This window comes from Globicephala melas, chromosome 4 (genome assembly GCF_963455315.2).
Source record: "Globicephala melas chromosome 4, mGloMel1.2, whole genome shotgun sequence".
NCBI lineage: Eukaryota > Metazoa > Chordata > Mammalia > Artiodactyla > Delphinidae > Globicephala > Globicephala melas.
The window spans coordinates 136,261,711-136,274,511 of record NC_083317.1 but is presented as its reverse complement, the minus strand read 5'-3'; the positions used below and the strand labels follow the sequence as shown (position 1 = coordinate 136,274,511).

The 12,801-nt window shown below is 33.7% G+C and overlaps 1 protein-coding gene across 1 annotated transcript; it reads left to right on the top strand.

The window, feature by feature from the left end:
• Positions 1-1,116: 1,116 nt before the first annotated feature.
• Positions 1,117-11,623, top strand: DAZL (deleted in azoospermia like). Its single transcript, XM_060297531.1, has 11 exons — positions 1,117-1,125; positions 2,199-2,345; positions 2,600-2,691; positions 3,256-3,307; positions 3,749-3,812; positions 3,899-4,038; positions 5,651-5,722; positions 6,441-6,491; positions 7,335-7,448; positions 8,560-8,658; positions 11,570-11,623. Exons 1-11 carry the CDS (start codon positions 1,117-1,119, stop codon positions 11,621-11,623), a joined length of 894 nt encoding a protein of 297 aa, XP_060153514.1.
• The last annotated feature ends 1,178 nt before the right edge of the window (positions 11,624-12,801 follow it).

Sequence of the window (12,801 nt, the reverse complement as noted above, 5' to 3'; positions counted from 1 at the left end):
AGATAATTCTTTGTTGTGGGAGGCTCTCCTTTGTGTTATAGGATGCTTACTGTATCTCTGGCCTCTGCCACCCAGATACCAGGTACACCCCTCAATTGTGACAACCAAAAATGCCCCCGGGCCACAAAATCTTCCCCGGTTGAAAATCAGTATATTATCATAACTCTTTATAATCTGGCACAGTTTTCTGGCCTAATGTTATACCTCTAATTTAAAATACATTTATCCATTGTGGTTCACAGACAGCTAATATTATAAATAGTTTGTCAGATAAAAAGGTATCCAAAGTTCATCCACAAACGAACGGGAAATTGAGAAGGAGAAAAAGTCTATAAGAATTTCAGAACCACTATTTTGTTTTATTTCTGTTTTGGGTTTTTGAATGTGAGCTAATTGAAAGAGATTGGTAAATTGTCTGTCACGAAGGGAAATCTAGTCAAATTTCTCGATAGTTCAAGGTACGTGACTTATGTAATATAGTCCCATTTAGAAAAATAATAAAATTATAAAACATTTAAAAATGGAAAAGCTTTAGAAATAGTTTTTACTTTCTCTGATTTTATTGTCTTGGAATATCACTGTACCATAGTTAAAGGAAAGAATCAGGAACTATTCAAACAAACACTGAATAGCAAGTATGAACACAAATTAATAGAGAAAAGCCCAAACACTCAAATTTGGTAATTTAATAATTTTGATTTCATAGCTGATTAGTACAGCAGCTTGTAGAATCTTAAATTTATCAGTAATTTCTAACACTTAACAAAGTAGGAACTCTACCTGCTTTTCATTATTGTAACTAATTTCTATAAAAATTATTTTGCTTATCTTTTAAAAAATATGTATCGGTTGGTTTCTTTTGTCCTTGCTTTTGTTTTCCTTTATAAGCTGAAGTGTAATAGCTGTATCTCTCTCTTGCAGCCTTTTGTATTTACTACTTATAATCAATAGACACTTCATAAATGAATTTCAAATGAGCAGATGTGCCATAAACTAGTTTCCTGAGGTTCCAACTCAAGTTAGTTGTTAATTAATAGAGTATCTACAAAATAAGTACATAAATCATAAAAGCAGGAAAGAAACCTTTCTTTAACCTATTGAAAATCAGATACCAGGATGCTAACCGTATTGGCATACCACTTTATAGTTTACAAAACGAATTCACAGATGTTATCTCACTTCATTCTCAAGTTTTCCAAGAGATAAACAACTGCCAAGTAAGTGATTTATAACTTAGTAAGGTACACAAATGTCTGACTAAATCAATTTTTAGATCTCCTGGCTAAATCAGTTTTTGTTTCCGAAATATGTATTACCAGTAAATTCTGATTCAGAAAAATCTACATTAATCTTAGTGTGGGAAGCCTAAAGACAGAGTTCTGACCAGAATTCAGAAAAATAATAAGTTTCTTGTGTGGGTTTCTGAAAATAAAGATGATATCGTTTGTATCTATCAGCCCCTTGTGAAAATTAGAATTATCAGTAGGACTTATTTGGTATTATTCAAGAAGAAAAACATTATTTTAAAGATGCTATGAACACCCTACCATTAGGGAAAAGGATTATAAACCCTTTTTTTTTAAGCAGGAGCTATGATACGTGAGCAAATGATGTTTTCATGATCCATTTCCAAAGTAAAGCAGGCATACTAACACAAGGAGTGTTAAAATTATAAAGTCCATGTTAGTTTTGGTGAATAGGAAGATGAGGCAAAACAAATTGGTTTAAAACTTTCTTGTTTCCTTTTTGATGCAACTTTTAAAAAAAATTGGTTATCTTTAAAACCATACTTTTGAATAAGGTACTCAGAAAAATGAGAATTTGCTTATTGACATACAACAGGATGATTTTAGTAACTTTACTTTTTACAAAGCTGAACTTTCTAATTACTTAACCGGTTCACGTAGTATTTCACAAACTCAATATAAAATCAGTATTCTGCCACAGCACTGGACCGGGGTAGTGGTGAGTGACACTGGCTTTGAGAAAGTACTATATACCCTTCTGTTAAAATTTCATGCTGATCTACTCTGATTACCCTAGACCTTGAGCCTGAACTAAGCTATATTGATGACTAATTTACAATGAAAGTAATTTATATGAAAATATTTTGTATTTTAAAAACATAAATTATATTTCATATCATATGTCATTTTAGCCTGTATGCCTAGTGGTGATATCTGCTTTCCAAATTACAGTCTGCTGCAGATCCTGACACTCCAAACTCAACCATCTCCAGAGAGGCCAGCACCCAGTCTTCATCAGCTGCCACCAGCCAAGGCTATGTTTTACCAGAAGGCAGAATCATGCCGAACACTGTTTTCGTTGGTGGAATTGATGTTAGGGTATTGTATTCATGTTTCATTTATTTTTAAAAGTATTTTGTGAATAGTGGGATTTGGGCCCTGTTATAAGGCTTTTTTGGGGGATTGTTTTTATGTTTAACCTAATAGGGACTAAAAATATCTTTGACAAAGAACTACAGGTAGTTTGGGGATACATGGAGGAGATACTTCCACATCATCAAATCTTCTTTATAGTATAATTGAAAATTTTGAATGTTGAATTTTTAATCTTGAAGTCGAATTTTTCTTCATAGATGGATGAAACCGAAATTAAAAACTTCTTTGCTAAATACGGTTCAGTAAAAGAAGTGAAGATAATCACGGATCGAAGTGGTGTGTCCAAAGGGTAAGTGAAACATATGTTCAATATAAATTATAATAAATATCTGAACTATAGTATCTATAGAGTTTCAGAAAATAAAATTTCAAATCTGGTATTGTAACATTTGTATAAATGTAATTTGTTACTTTGTAATTCCTTTCATGTAGAAGATAAAAGTTTGCTGCCAGCTCTTTTATTTAATCATTTGCCTAGTGTTTGTATTTAAATGTTTCCCATCTTCATTTGTTTCACTTAAGTGGATTAATCAGTTATATTGAAGAATTGTTTTCTTCACACATTTCACAGTATCTTAAATTTTAACTATCTTACCATAGATAGTAAGTTAAATTCAGGTTCATAGGTATGAATTTTCTGTTCATCTTTGTGCATTCTAATACAGATGACCGTAGGAAAATAAAACAGTAGTATTTATAGAGGATCTATCATGTACGTCTTACAGTTATTTATCTCAGTATATTCTTCATCCTTTATCATTATTACTTCTGTCAGTTATTTCATGGAATAATGAAGTTTCAAACCGTGTACTGTTACGGTAGTGATTTTATACTCATTTATTTGCCTTTCTAGCTATGGATTTGTTTCATTTTATAATGACGTGGATGTGCAGAAGATAGTAGAAGTAAGTAATCTTCTTTTGGGAAAAAATCTCTTAATTACCTTATGGATGCAGTGTTCAGTATTGTTTTGAGTTCTGAATATTTACTTAGTCTTGTATAATGTATAGAAATAAATATACTTTCTGTTTGAAATCCAGACTTAGAATAATCTTACATAACTTGTGAGAACCTGTTTATTTTTGATTGGGCATCCAGCCTCATGATCCAGAGACAGGAAAGATAAGAGAGAGTAAAGGTTTTTGATCAAATTCCACACCTCTCAACATTTGATTAGAGTAGTGAAGGTAAGTAAGGTAGCTTCAGGCTGATAAATTTTGATTTGGTATGTCTTTAGCACTGATCTTCTCCGATAGTAGTAATTTTAGAGAACTTGCATGTTTACCAAAGTCTTGGAAGTAAAGATTTAGACATTGATTCTAGTTTTGTTACTGTTTTATTTTCAGTCACAGATAAATTTCCATGGTAAAAAGCTGAAACTGGGCCCTGCAATCAGGAAACAAACTTTATGTGAGTAAAGAAAGGAATTGTTCTCATTGACATGTGTAGCTTTTCAGAGAACTAAAAATAGGCTTTGTTTTCTTTTCTTTAAAAAGGTGCTTATCATGTGCAGCCACGTCCTTTGGTTTTTAATCCTCCTCCTCCACCACAGTTTCAGAGTGTCTGGAGTAATCCACACACGGAAGCTTACATGCAGCCTCCAACCATGATGAGTCCTATTACTCAGTATGTTCAGGTAAGAATTACCTACATTCCTGTTTTTTGTGTGTATTCTGTTAGAAATCTTATACAATGAGATGGGCGCACCTTAAAAATTAAGCCAGTCTCACTTCTTACCCTCTGTGGAATTACGTCAACAATTTCCATAATAAGTGACAATATTATTCCTGTTTGAATATTTTTGAGTGACGGGACATCTGTTACTCCTGTTAGAAATCTGTCATTCTTAGTGTTACTTTTTTTTTTTTGGCGGTACGCGGGCCTCTCCCGTTGCGGAGCACAGGCTCCGGACGCGCAGGCTCAGCGGCCACGGCCCACGGGCCCAGCCGCTCTGCGGCATGTGGGATCTTCCTGGACCAGGGCACGAGCCCGTGTCCCCCGCATCGGCAGGCGGACTCTCAACCACTGCGCCACCAGGGAAACCCAGTGTTACTTCTTATACTAAGCTAAAATCTGCTTCTATATAGTTTGTAAGCCTTTATCTTAGAACTGATGGCTGTAGCCACATAGAATATATCTTTTTTTTTCCCCAGATAACTCCTAGAATATTTGAAGGCAGCTTTCCTCATGTGTTTGTTTGGTTTGTTCTTTTCTAGGGTCAGCTATTCTTTATTTGCAGTGATTTCCAGATGCCTTCTCATATAGATTGTTGATTTCTGGATGTATTATGGTTCTAGAATGGATAAATTTCTGGTGACTTAACTATATTTGTAAACTCTATGAGTTTCTGGCATATAATTTGTCTCGTCTTGGTTACTTTAATATTTGAAGTGGGGTTTGGAATACTTACCTCCCATTGATAATATTTATTTTTTTCTTAGTTCAGTTTACTTTCTTCAGTTTAAAAGACATTTTATTTTTAGGAAAAGAAAGAAGCAAAATAATAGTGAAGTAGTTCTGCAGTGTCTTTCATTTGTTTACATTTTCCATCTACCTGAAGTGTAGGATATATCTTTTTATACTTTTCTTACTTAAAACACAGATAGAAGAAAAGCCCTACTTGTTCCTAACATTTACCATGAGGTATTATTACTTATTCTGGTATATTTATGTATGCTACTACCTAGATATTTTCAATCAATAAATACCTTTTGAAAGATATAATACAAAGACATTGTATTGTCTCTTTTCTAGTTTGGGGTAATAAACTGCCCTTAACTTTTAGAAGTGAAATACAGAAAGAGCCAGAAAGTCTGTAGGAGGATCCCACGTTACCCCGAAATACTGTCAAAGGAATACAAAACTGCTTAAAAGTATTTTTACAAAAAAAGAGAACACATGTATTAATACAACTCTAACATGGAAATCTATTCTAATAGAGTCTTATCATCATGTAAGAAAGAACTTCTGGATGGGGATAAATATACAGATAAGGTAAACTTAGGCTGGCAAAATCAGTCACTCACCTTATTTATCTCTTCCTTCTCCCAGCCCAAAAGACTAACATTTGACAGAGAATACTTATTTCTTCATGAAGCCAGTCACTCAAATAGAATCTTGCATTGTATATGAAAAAACTAAGATTTCTTTATTTTCATATTTTTTTTACATTGGGAATAATATTCCTTCTTTCTGATTTTTAAAAATACATCTAGTTCATTCATTCTTTCTGTAAAATTTATTTTCAGGCTTATCCTCCTTATCCAAGTTCACCAGTTCAGGTTATCACTGGATATCAGCTGCCTGTTTATAATTATCAGGTAATTTAAGAGGGATCAAAATGATTTACATTGGAATATTATTGAGACCTTTATTTATGTAAATTTCCCTAATAGTTTGTCATTTAAAGTAGTTGAGTGTGCTTAAAATTTAAGAAAAAAGTTGGAATTAGTCTAGAATTAGGGCTTCTCTGTTACTTAGAAATAAGGGAATGAACTTAGAAGCTTTGACAGGAATGAGTTTAGGAAGAAGCTTCCTCTTGTACAAGATTTGGTGTCCCCTTCTGTATTTCAGCATGTATTCTTCATCTTTTCTGTCAAATAGCTGAAACATCCAGGCTGACTTTTATGAGTTTTTCTAATGGCATAGGTTGAAATAAAATGATTACTCAGTTCTTAAGAGCATTGAATTCCAATTATGTTTGATAGTGTTTATTTTAGCTGGCTGCTACAATAGTAGTTCTCTGAATTTCTGCCCATGGATATGACCATATCTATGGTAATATATTCAGAGAACTGTATGTTTGAGTTTTCCTGTAGACCAACTCCAGAAAATTGAGAAAAAGATGGAGTTTATATATGAAAGTAACAATAAAGTCCTTAGGTATCAGAAACAGAAAGTACTTTATTCTTCCATTTTGTTTCTTTTATTATAACAAGGTCAAGGAGCCAGCATGACAGATACCTCAACATTGTCTATCTCATATCTTTGTGAAAATGTGAAGGTATATTTAAATAATTATTTCCTTTTTTTTCTAAGATGCCACCACAGTGGCCTGTTGGGGAGCAAAGGAGTTATGTTATTTCTCCGGTAAGGTGAATTAGCGAAACATGTACTTCCTATTTTAGAGTTTTTTACTGTTTAACTATTATATATTTTAAAGTATTTTACTGTTCAGCTATTATATATTTCTTGACCTTTTGCAATATCAAGTATACCTAGAAATATTTTAAATGCTCTTTTACATTATGTGTTATGTTTTATTTCTTGTCAACCCAAGTATATACTCCCATGGGAGAAACTGTGCTTTTTGTTTCTCAGGTTGTTGTGTGTGTACTTAAGCAATGGCTGCCCTGCATACAACAAGTGCTCAGTTACTTGTTGATAGAATATGTAACCAAGAAAGGTAGTTTTAATAACTATGCTAATTCTAACTCCAGGGATTTAGAATTAGTATTGAATCTGCCTCTAGTTTTCTTGCCATAAAAAATGTGATGAAGAGAAGCAAAAATGTTTTGCTGTCAGTACTGTTATATGTTATATAAGAAAAGGAAAAAAACAAGAGAGGGTGCTACCTCTAAAACACCTGAGCCTTTGTTACCTTCTTTCATCAAGATTGGATATTCGAAGGATATAGTATGAGCTGAAATTCTCAGGCACTAGGAGATTCCCTTCTCATTCCCTTACTATATGTTGGAGTTTCTTTTTCTTAGGGAAATTGTCCTAATTCTGATTGTGTTGACATTTCAAAATAAAAAATTGCCTTATTGCATTTCAACTCTACAGTTTGAAATAGTTTCTGAAATAATGTAATTGAACTTCACAATCCACATTTAGACTTTCAGTGTCAGCTCACCATTTTGAAGAATAGATTTAGAAATGTATCTAATGTACATCTCTTTAATTACACTTTTATCATCATTTTAAATGTAGACTTATACAGCCGTTAACTACCACTGTAATGAAGTTGATCCAGGAGTTGAAGTTTTGCCAAGTGAATGCTCAGTTCATGAAGCTACTGCATCCTCTGGAAATGGCCCACAAAAGGCAAACATCTAATTTTGCTTATTAATATTTATATTTTTATTGTTTTTCAGGTTTTAATAATGGCCATTTGAGAAGCAAGCATCTTTGCCCAAATTTAAATACGTTACAGAGCTTGAGTCATTGACTAATAACTTTGCAATTTACATAAAAGTTAATGAAATTTTAGGCATCCCCAAACTTTCAGTGTGTATATATAGTTGCTGATTCAGTAGTCCTTCCCTCTGTTCTGTTTTCATTGGGGTTTTTTTGTTGTTGTTTTTTAACCGTAGTTTAATAAATATTGTATTAACGTGATTTGGTGGAGTGGGTTGGTTTCCTCAAGAATCCTACCCTTCAAAAGAGGAATTAGTATGAATTATATCTACTTTGTCTTTTGCCAATTTAAACATTTATTTAGCTAAATAATAATATACAGTTATTTACGGTATTCTCTCTGTAACATTATATATGGTAGGAGCTCTCAAGAGTGGTGGAGCCACTAGTAATTGAAATATTAAAACAGGCAGAGTTGTTTCTTTTTTATCATTAGAGCAGATCCCTATAATAACAGTGCCCTCACTCTTGAATTCTGTGTTTTCTCGTATGGGTGAGAATATGGAAGTAATTGATGTGATTGGAATGTGCATAATAACATAGGATGATTCCCATTTGAGTATGTGTACTTCGTTCATGTGTTTCTCAGTGGAAAAATGTTGAGAACTACTGAACTGTGGGGTGAAAAAATTCCCAGATTTGTTACGCAACTTAAAATTTGAAAAAATATCGAAATAACTTACAGTATAATTATATTACCAAAGTTTAACCTAAATGTTTTTTGAAATGTTGAAGTTCACTGTTTTTTATCTAACAGGAAAAATTAAAGAGGCTTAAGCAAGTATCTTAGGGCTTGACTAATTGAGCTTTTTAAATCAGTACTCTATCACTAAGTTTCTGAAATAATTCTTAAATTTGGTACAAAAGTTACACACTAAGTGACATGTGGCACGTATTACAAAATTACCTGAGAATTCTTTAGAAATAAGTGTATGTGTTCATTAAACTTTTTCAAAAAGTTTGTTCCCAGTGAGTAAAAGGAGGAATAGTCTTTACCGCGAAAACTTCTGTGTTTCAGAAATCTGTGGACCGAAGCATACAGACAGTGGTATCTTGTCTGTTTAATCCAGAGAACAGATTGAGAAGCTCCTTTGTTACTCAAGAAGAGTACTTCAAGGTATGAAAGGAATAGTGTACAAGATAAAAAGCACACTTGTCAGCCATAAAGTATCTTTTTTCTGTGGTATATATATTTTGATACTACATAGAGCATATATCAGTAATTGAACTGTTAGCTTTTGACTGTAACCCAGTAAATCTGTGAGTGAGTTTTAAGTGGCAGTGTATTCTAGCTGCTCAAATCTTGATATAGTGTAGTTTGCCCTTAGGGAAGATAATCTTTAGCAGAAGCCTATACTGTAGTTGATAGGGTTCATGAGAGTTGAATGAGAATATTGGCTTGACCAAATAGGAAAAGAGAAAATTTTAGAAAGAGAAAGCAAAACTTAAGAGTACGTAGATATTGGACTAAAGAGAAGAAAAGAAATCGATCACTCAGATGATGCTTGAACCAACAGTGTTTCGGGGGGGAGAAAAGAGGTAAAATGAAGTAGTAAAAAGAGCTGAGTAGAAAGAAATGGAAGTTGATTCAGAGTTGGTGAAGTGGAGAAGAATATGGGTGTTTGAATTTAAGAAAGTTCTGGTTTCTGATCCTGGTTCTGTCACCTTGGACAAATCATTTAAATCTTATTAAGGCTCCAGTTTTTACAAGTCTGAAATGAGTCTCTAAGATCCCTTTAAGTTGTGAGTCTCTGAATATGGAAAGGAACCGGTCGCTTCAATGGGGGAAGAATACTGTGCTTTTTAAGTAAAGGGAAGGTTTTTGTTGTTTTTTGTAACAGGTTTATTGAGAGAACGATTTTCATACCCCACAGTTCACCCATTTAAAGTGTGCAATTCAGTACTTTTTAGAATATTAACAGAGTTGCGCAACCATAACGACAATCAATTTTAGAATATTTTAATCACCCCCAAAATAAAGCCCCTGCCCATTAGCAGTCACTCTCCCCCAAACTCTCTAGCCTTAGGCAACCACTAACCTCCTTTCTTTAAGAATTTGCCTATTCTGGATATTTCATATAAGTAGTATAATATGTGACCTTTTGTGAGTGACTTTCACTTAGCGAAATGTTTTCAAGGTTCATCAGTGTTACAGCATGTATCAGGACTTCATTCCTTTTTATTTATGGATCTGCCACTTTGCGTTTATCCATTCATCACTTATTTGATAGACATTTGGGTTGTTTCCACTTTTGGGCTCTGATGAGTAACGCTGTGAACATTCGTCTACAAGTTATTGTGTGGATATACGTTTTTATTTCTCTTGGGTATATATCTAAGAATGGAACTGCTGAATCACATAGTAACTGTTTAACTTTCCAAGGAGCTGCCAGAATTTTTCTAAAATGCACCATTTTGGAACCATTTGTAAGCCATTGCTTTGTATCTTAAAACAGGGAAAGGAGAATAGCTTTTTCCATCTATGAATGGAAATTGGATAAAGCTTAAAGTGTTTTTAAAAGGAATACTTAGGCGTTCTTTTAATGCAGAAGGCTAGAGCTGTAGCAGAGTTAAGTTCTTAACCCCCTTCTCATTGGGGAGTAAACCCATTCATTTAAAGTTGATCTTTGTTCTGTTGTTTCATTCTGCATAGGACAATTTAAAAGGAAAGAACTGGGAGCTGTAGGACAGCTTACTTTTGCCCAAGGTTCTGCAGGTTAAATAGGTAGTACTAAAGGATTTGTTTGCAAAGCAGAAAATCTTTAACCAGCAAGTCTTTAAACTTGAATTTTTACCTGGTATTAAAAGTTTCTCTTTGAACCTTCCAAAATTTTCTGCTTCTCTGAGCTAAGAGTTAGAAGTTGTGTAGCATATCTAGACCTACTTTGATTAGCTAAATGTTGTTATTGTTGTTTTAATTGAATTAGAATGCACTGAGGCGGGATATACACTGTTGCCATGATAAATTCCAGCTCCTTCATAATCTTTCATATCCTGCCTGATCTCTGAAGATACTTGAGTTTGTGACCAGTTTTCTGGGCTTTAACCTAAATAGGATATTACCCTGTTAACAGATTACATAGTTTCCAGAAGTCACCCTTCTTTATGTGACAATGGAATTTAATCCCTAGGAACAGGGCACAGTTAAGCTAAAAGTGTAGAGAAGAAATACTATTATTATGTTATTGCTGGTTTACTCAGCTCCATTCCTCTTTGTAAGGCCTCATTTCTTCTATCTGCACATCTGCAAGCAACATAAAGTGAAAGGAAATTTTTGCATATATTTTTATTTTTCTATTCATTTCCTAAAAAATTACATATCGGGCTTCCCTGATGGCGCAGTGGTTGAGAGTCCGCCTGCCGATGCAGGGGACACGGGTTTGTGCCCCAGTCCGGGAAGATCCCCACGTGCCGCGGAGCGGCTGGGCCCGTGAGCCACGGCTGCTGAGCCTGCGCGTCCGGAGCCTGCGCGTCTGGAGCCTGTGCTCCGCAACGGGCGAGGCCACAACAGTGAGAGGCCCACGTACCGCAAAAAAAAAAATTATATATCTTCATTACAGGTTAAGAATATGCCTTTAAATATGCCAAAACTTCTATCTTTTAACCTGAAAGCATAGGGTTTCAGATTGAAGTGGATTACTCTTCTCGAGCCATGATTTCTGTCAGATGTATTTTAGTAAAAATAGGACTTTTAAAAATCTCATGTGCTTTTCACCAGCTGTCTTTTTGGGACATCACTGCCAAATCATGAGTTAACGTACATAAAAGGGTATTGATTCTAAGTCCTCTTTTTCTGAGTTACTGATACTTCTTTTTTAACTAAATTGTTGAATAAAACTGGTCATTGGTACATTGGTTATCGCAAAGTTCAGGAATGCTTCCCCAAAAGGATCACTTTTCTTTCATTATTTATAGCGTTTAAACCCAAAATAAATGCTTTTTTAAGTACAATATTCTTCAACTGTCTTAGGTGATAATGGTAATAGGAATTTTCAGTGAAGTAAAATGGAGTATTCTGTCTTTTCTAGGATAAACGAGTTCATCACTTCAGAAGAAGTCGGGCAGTGCTTAAGTCTGTCTGATCCTCTGCTAACTTTCTAGTCTCACAGGAAGTTGGAGGTTTTGAGTAGTAAGAAGAGACTGAAAGTTTTTCCCACTATTTTAGAGATTTAATTCTGAATTTTGATAAATCACACTTAGACTTTCTATACAAGTTATATTAGATTGCCTAGTTTTATTTTACATTAGAACTGTTTTTCATTAGATATTTACTTAGAAACTGGTTTTGTGTTGAATATATGGTTAAAAGTAAAAAAAAAAATTGAGACTGAAAGGAATAACTTTAAGATTTATCTGTAAGGATTTTTTTAATTGACATTTTAAGAGTTTAAAAGCAAATGCTGATTTCCAGAAAAATTGTTTTAGAAAACGTATTTTGAAAGTTCAGAATTTTGATTAACTACAAGCACTTCACTTCTCCAACAAGTACCTATGAACAGTACAGTATCTACAATATTGTGCTTTTATGATTTGTCTAGAAATTTACCACAAAAGCAGAGTTTTTAAAACTGCATTTTTAATCAGTGGAACTCAGTATATAGTTGGCTTTATTGAAGTTTTCCTTATCTAAACCCAGTGAAACAGATTCTAAACAAATAGTCCAATCAGTGGGTCTTACATTTATTAGCTCAAAATATTTAATCTTATCTAGAATCCACACATAGAGGTATCTGATTGGGATGGTAACTAGGATAACTAAAATTCTGGGCCTAATTTTTTTTTTTAAAGAATCCAAAACAAACTAAACTTTACTAGGTACATAAGCTTCTCAGTGAGTTACCATTCTCCTTTTTTTCTTTTACTTTTTTTTTCCTTGAAATGATAAATTCAATGGCTGTGTCTTAAATTGTGCAAAATGTTGGTATTAAAGAAGGCTGAAACTTTTTTTATGTCACTTAAAAGTTAATCAGAGTATCTGAAAGGAATAGATTTTGTGAAAAACATTAAAATATTAGTTATTTGTTAAAGAACAGGTCGATTTTTATTTTTGTTTTGTAGCTTATTATATTTTCTTTTTTAAAGTAAAATATGTCCAGGAGAATCGAATTAGTTTTGGCGTTTCTAAACCACAAAAGTTGTTGAGTAATACGCATAGCCCAAAAATATACTAGCGTTGTGTTAACAATCCATTTTTAGATTAGCTAGGCTCCTGGTTAGACATTGTAAATCGTGACAAACAACTAGAGATCCAGAGCCCCTT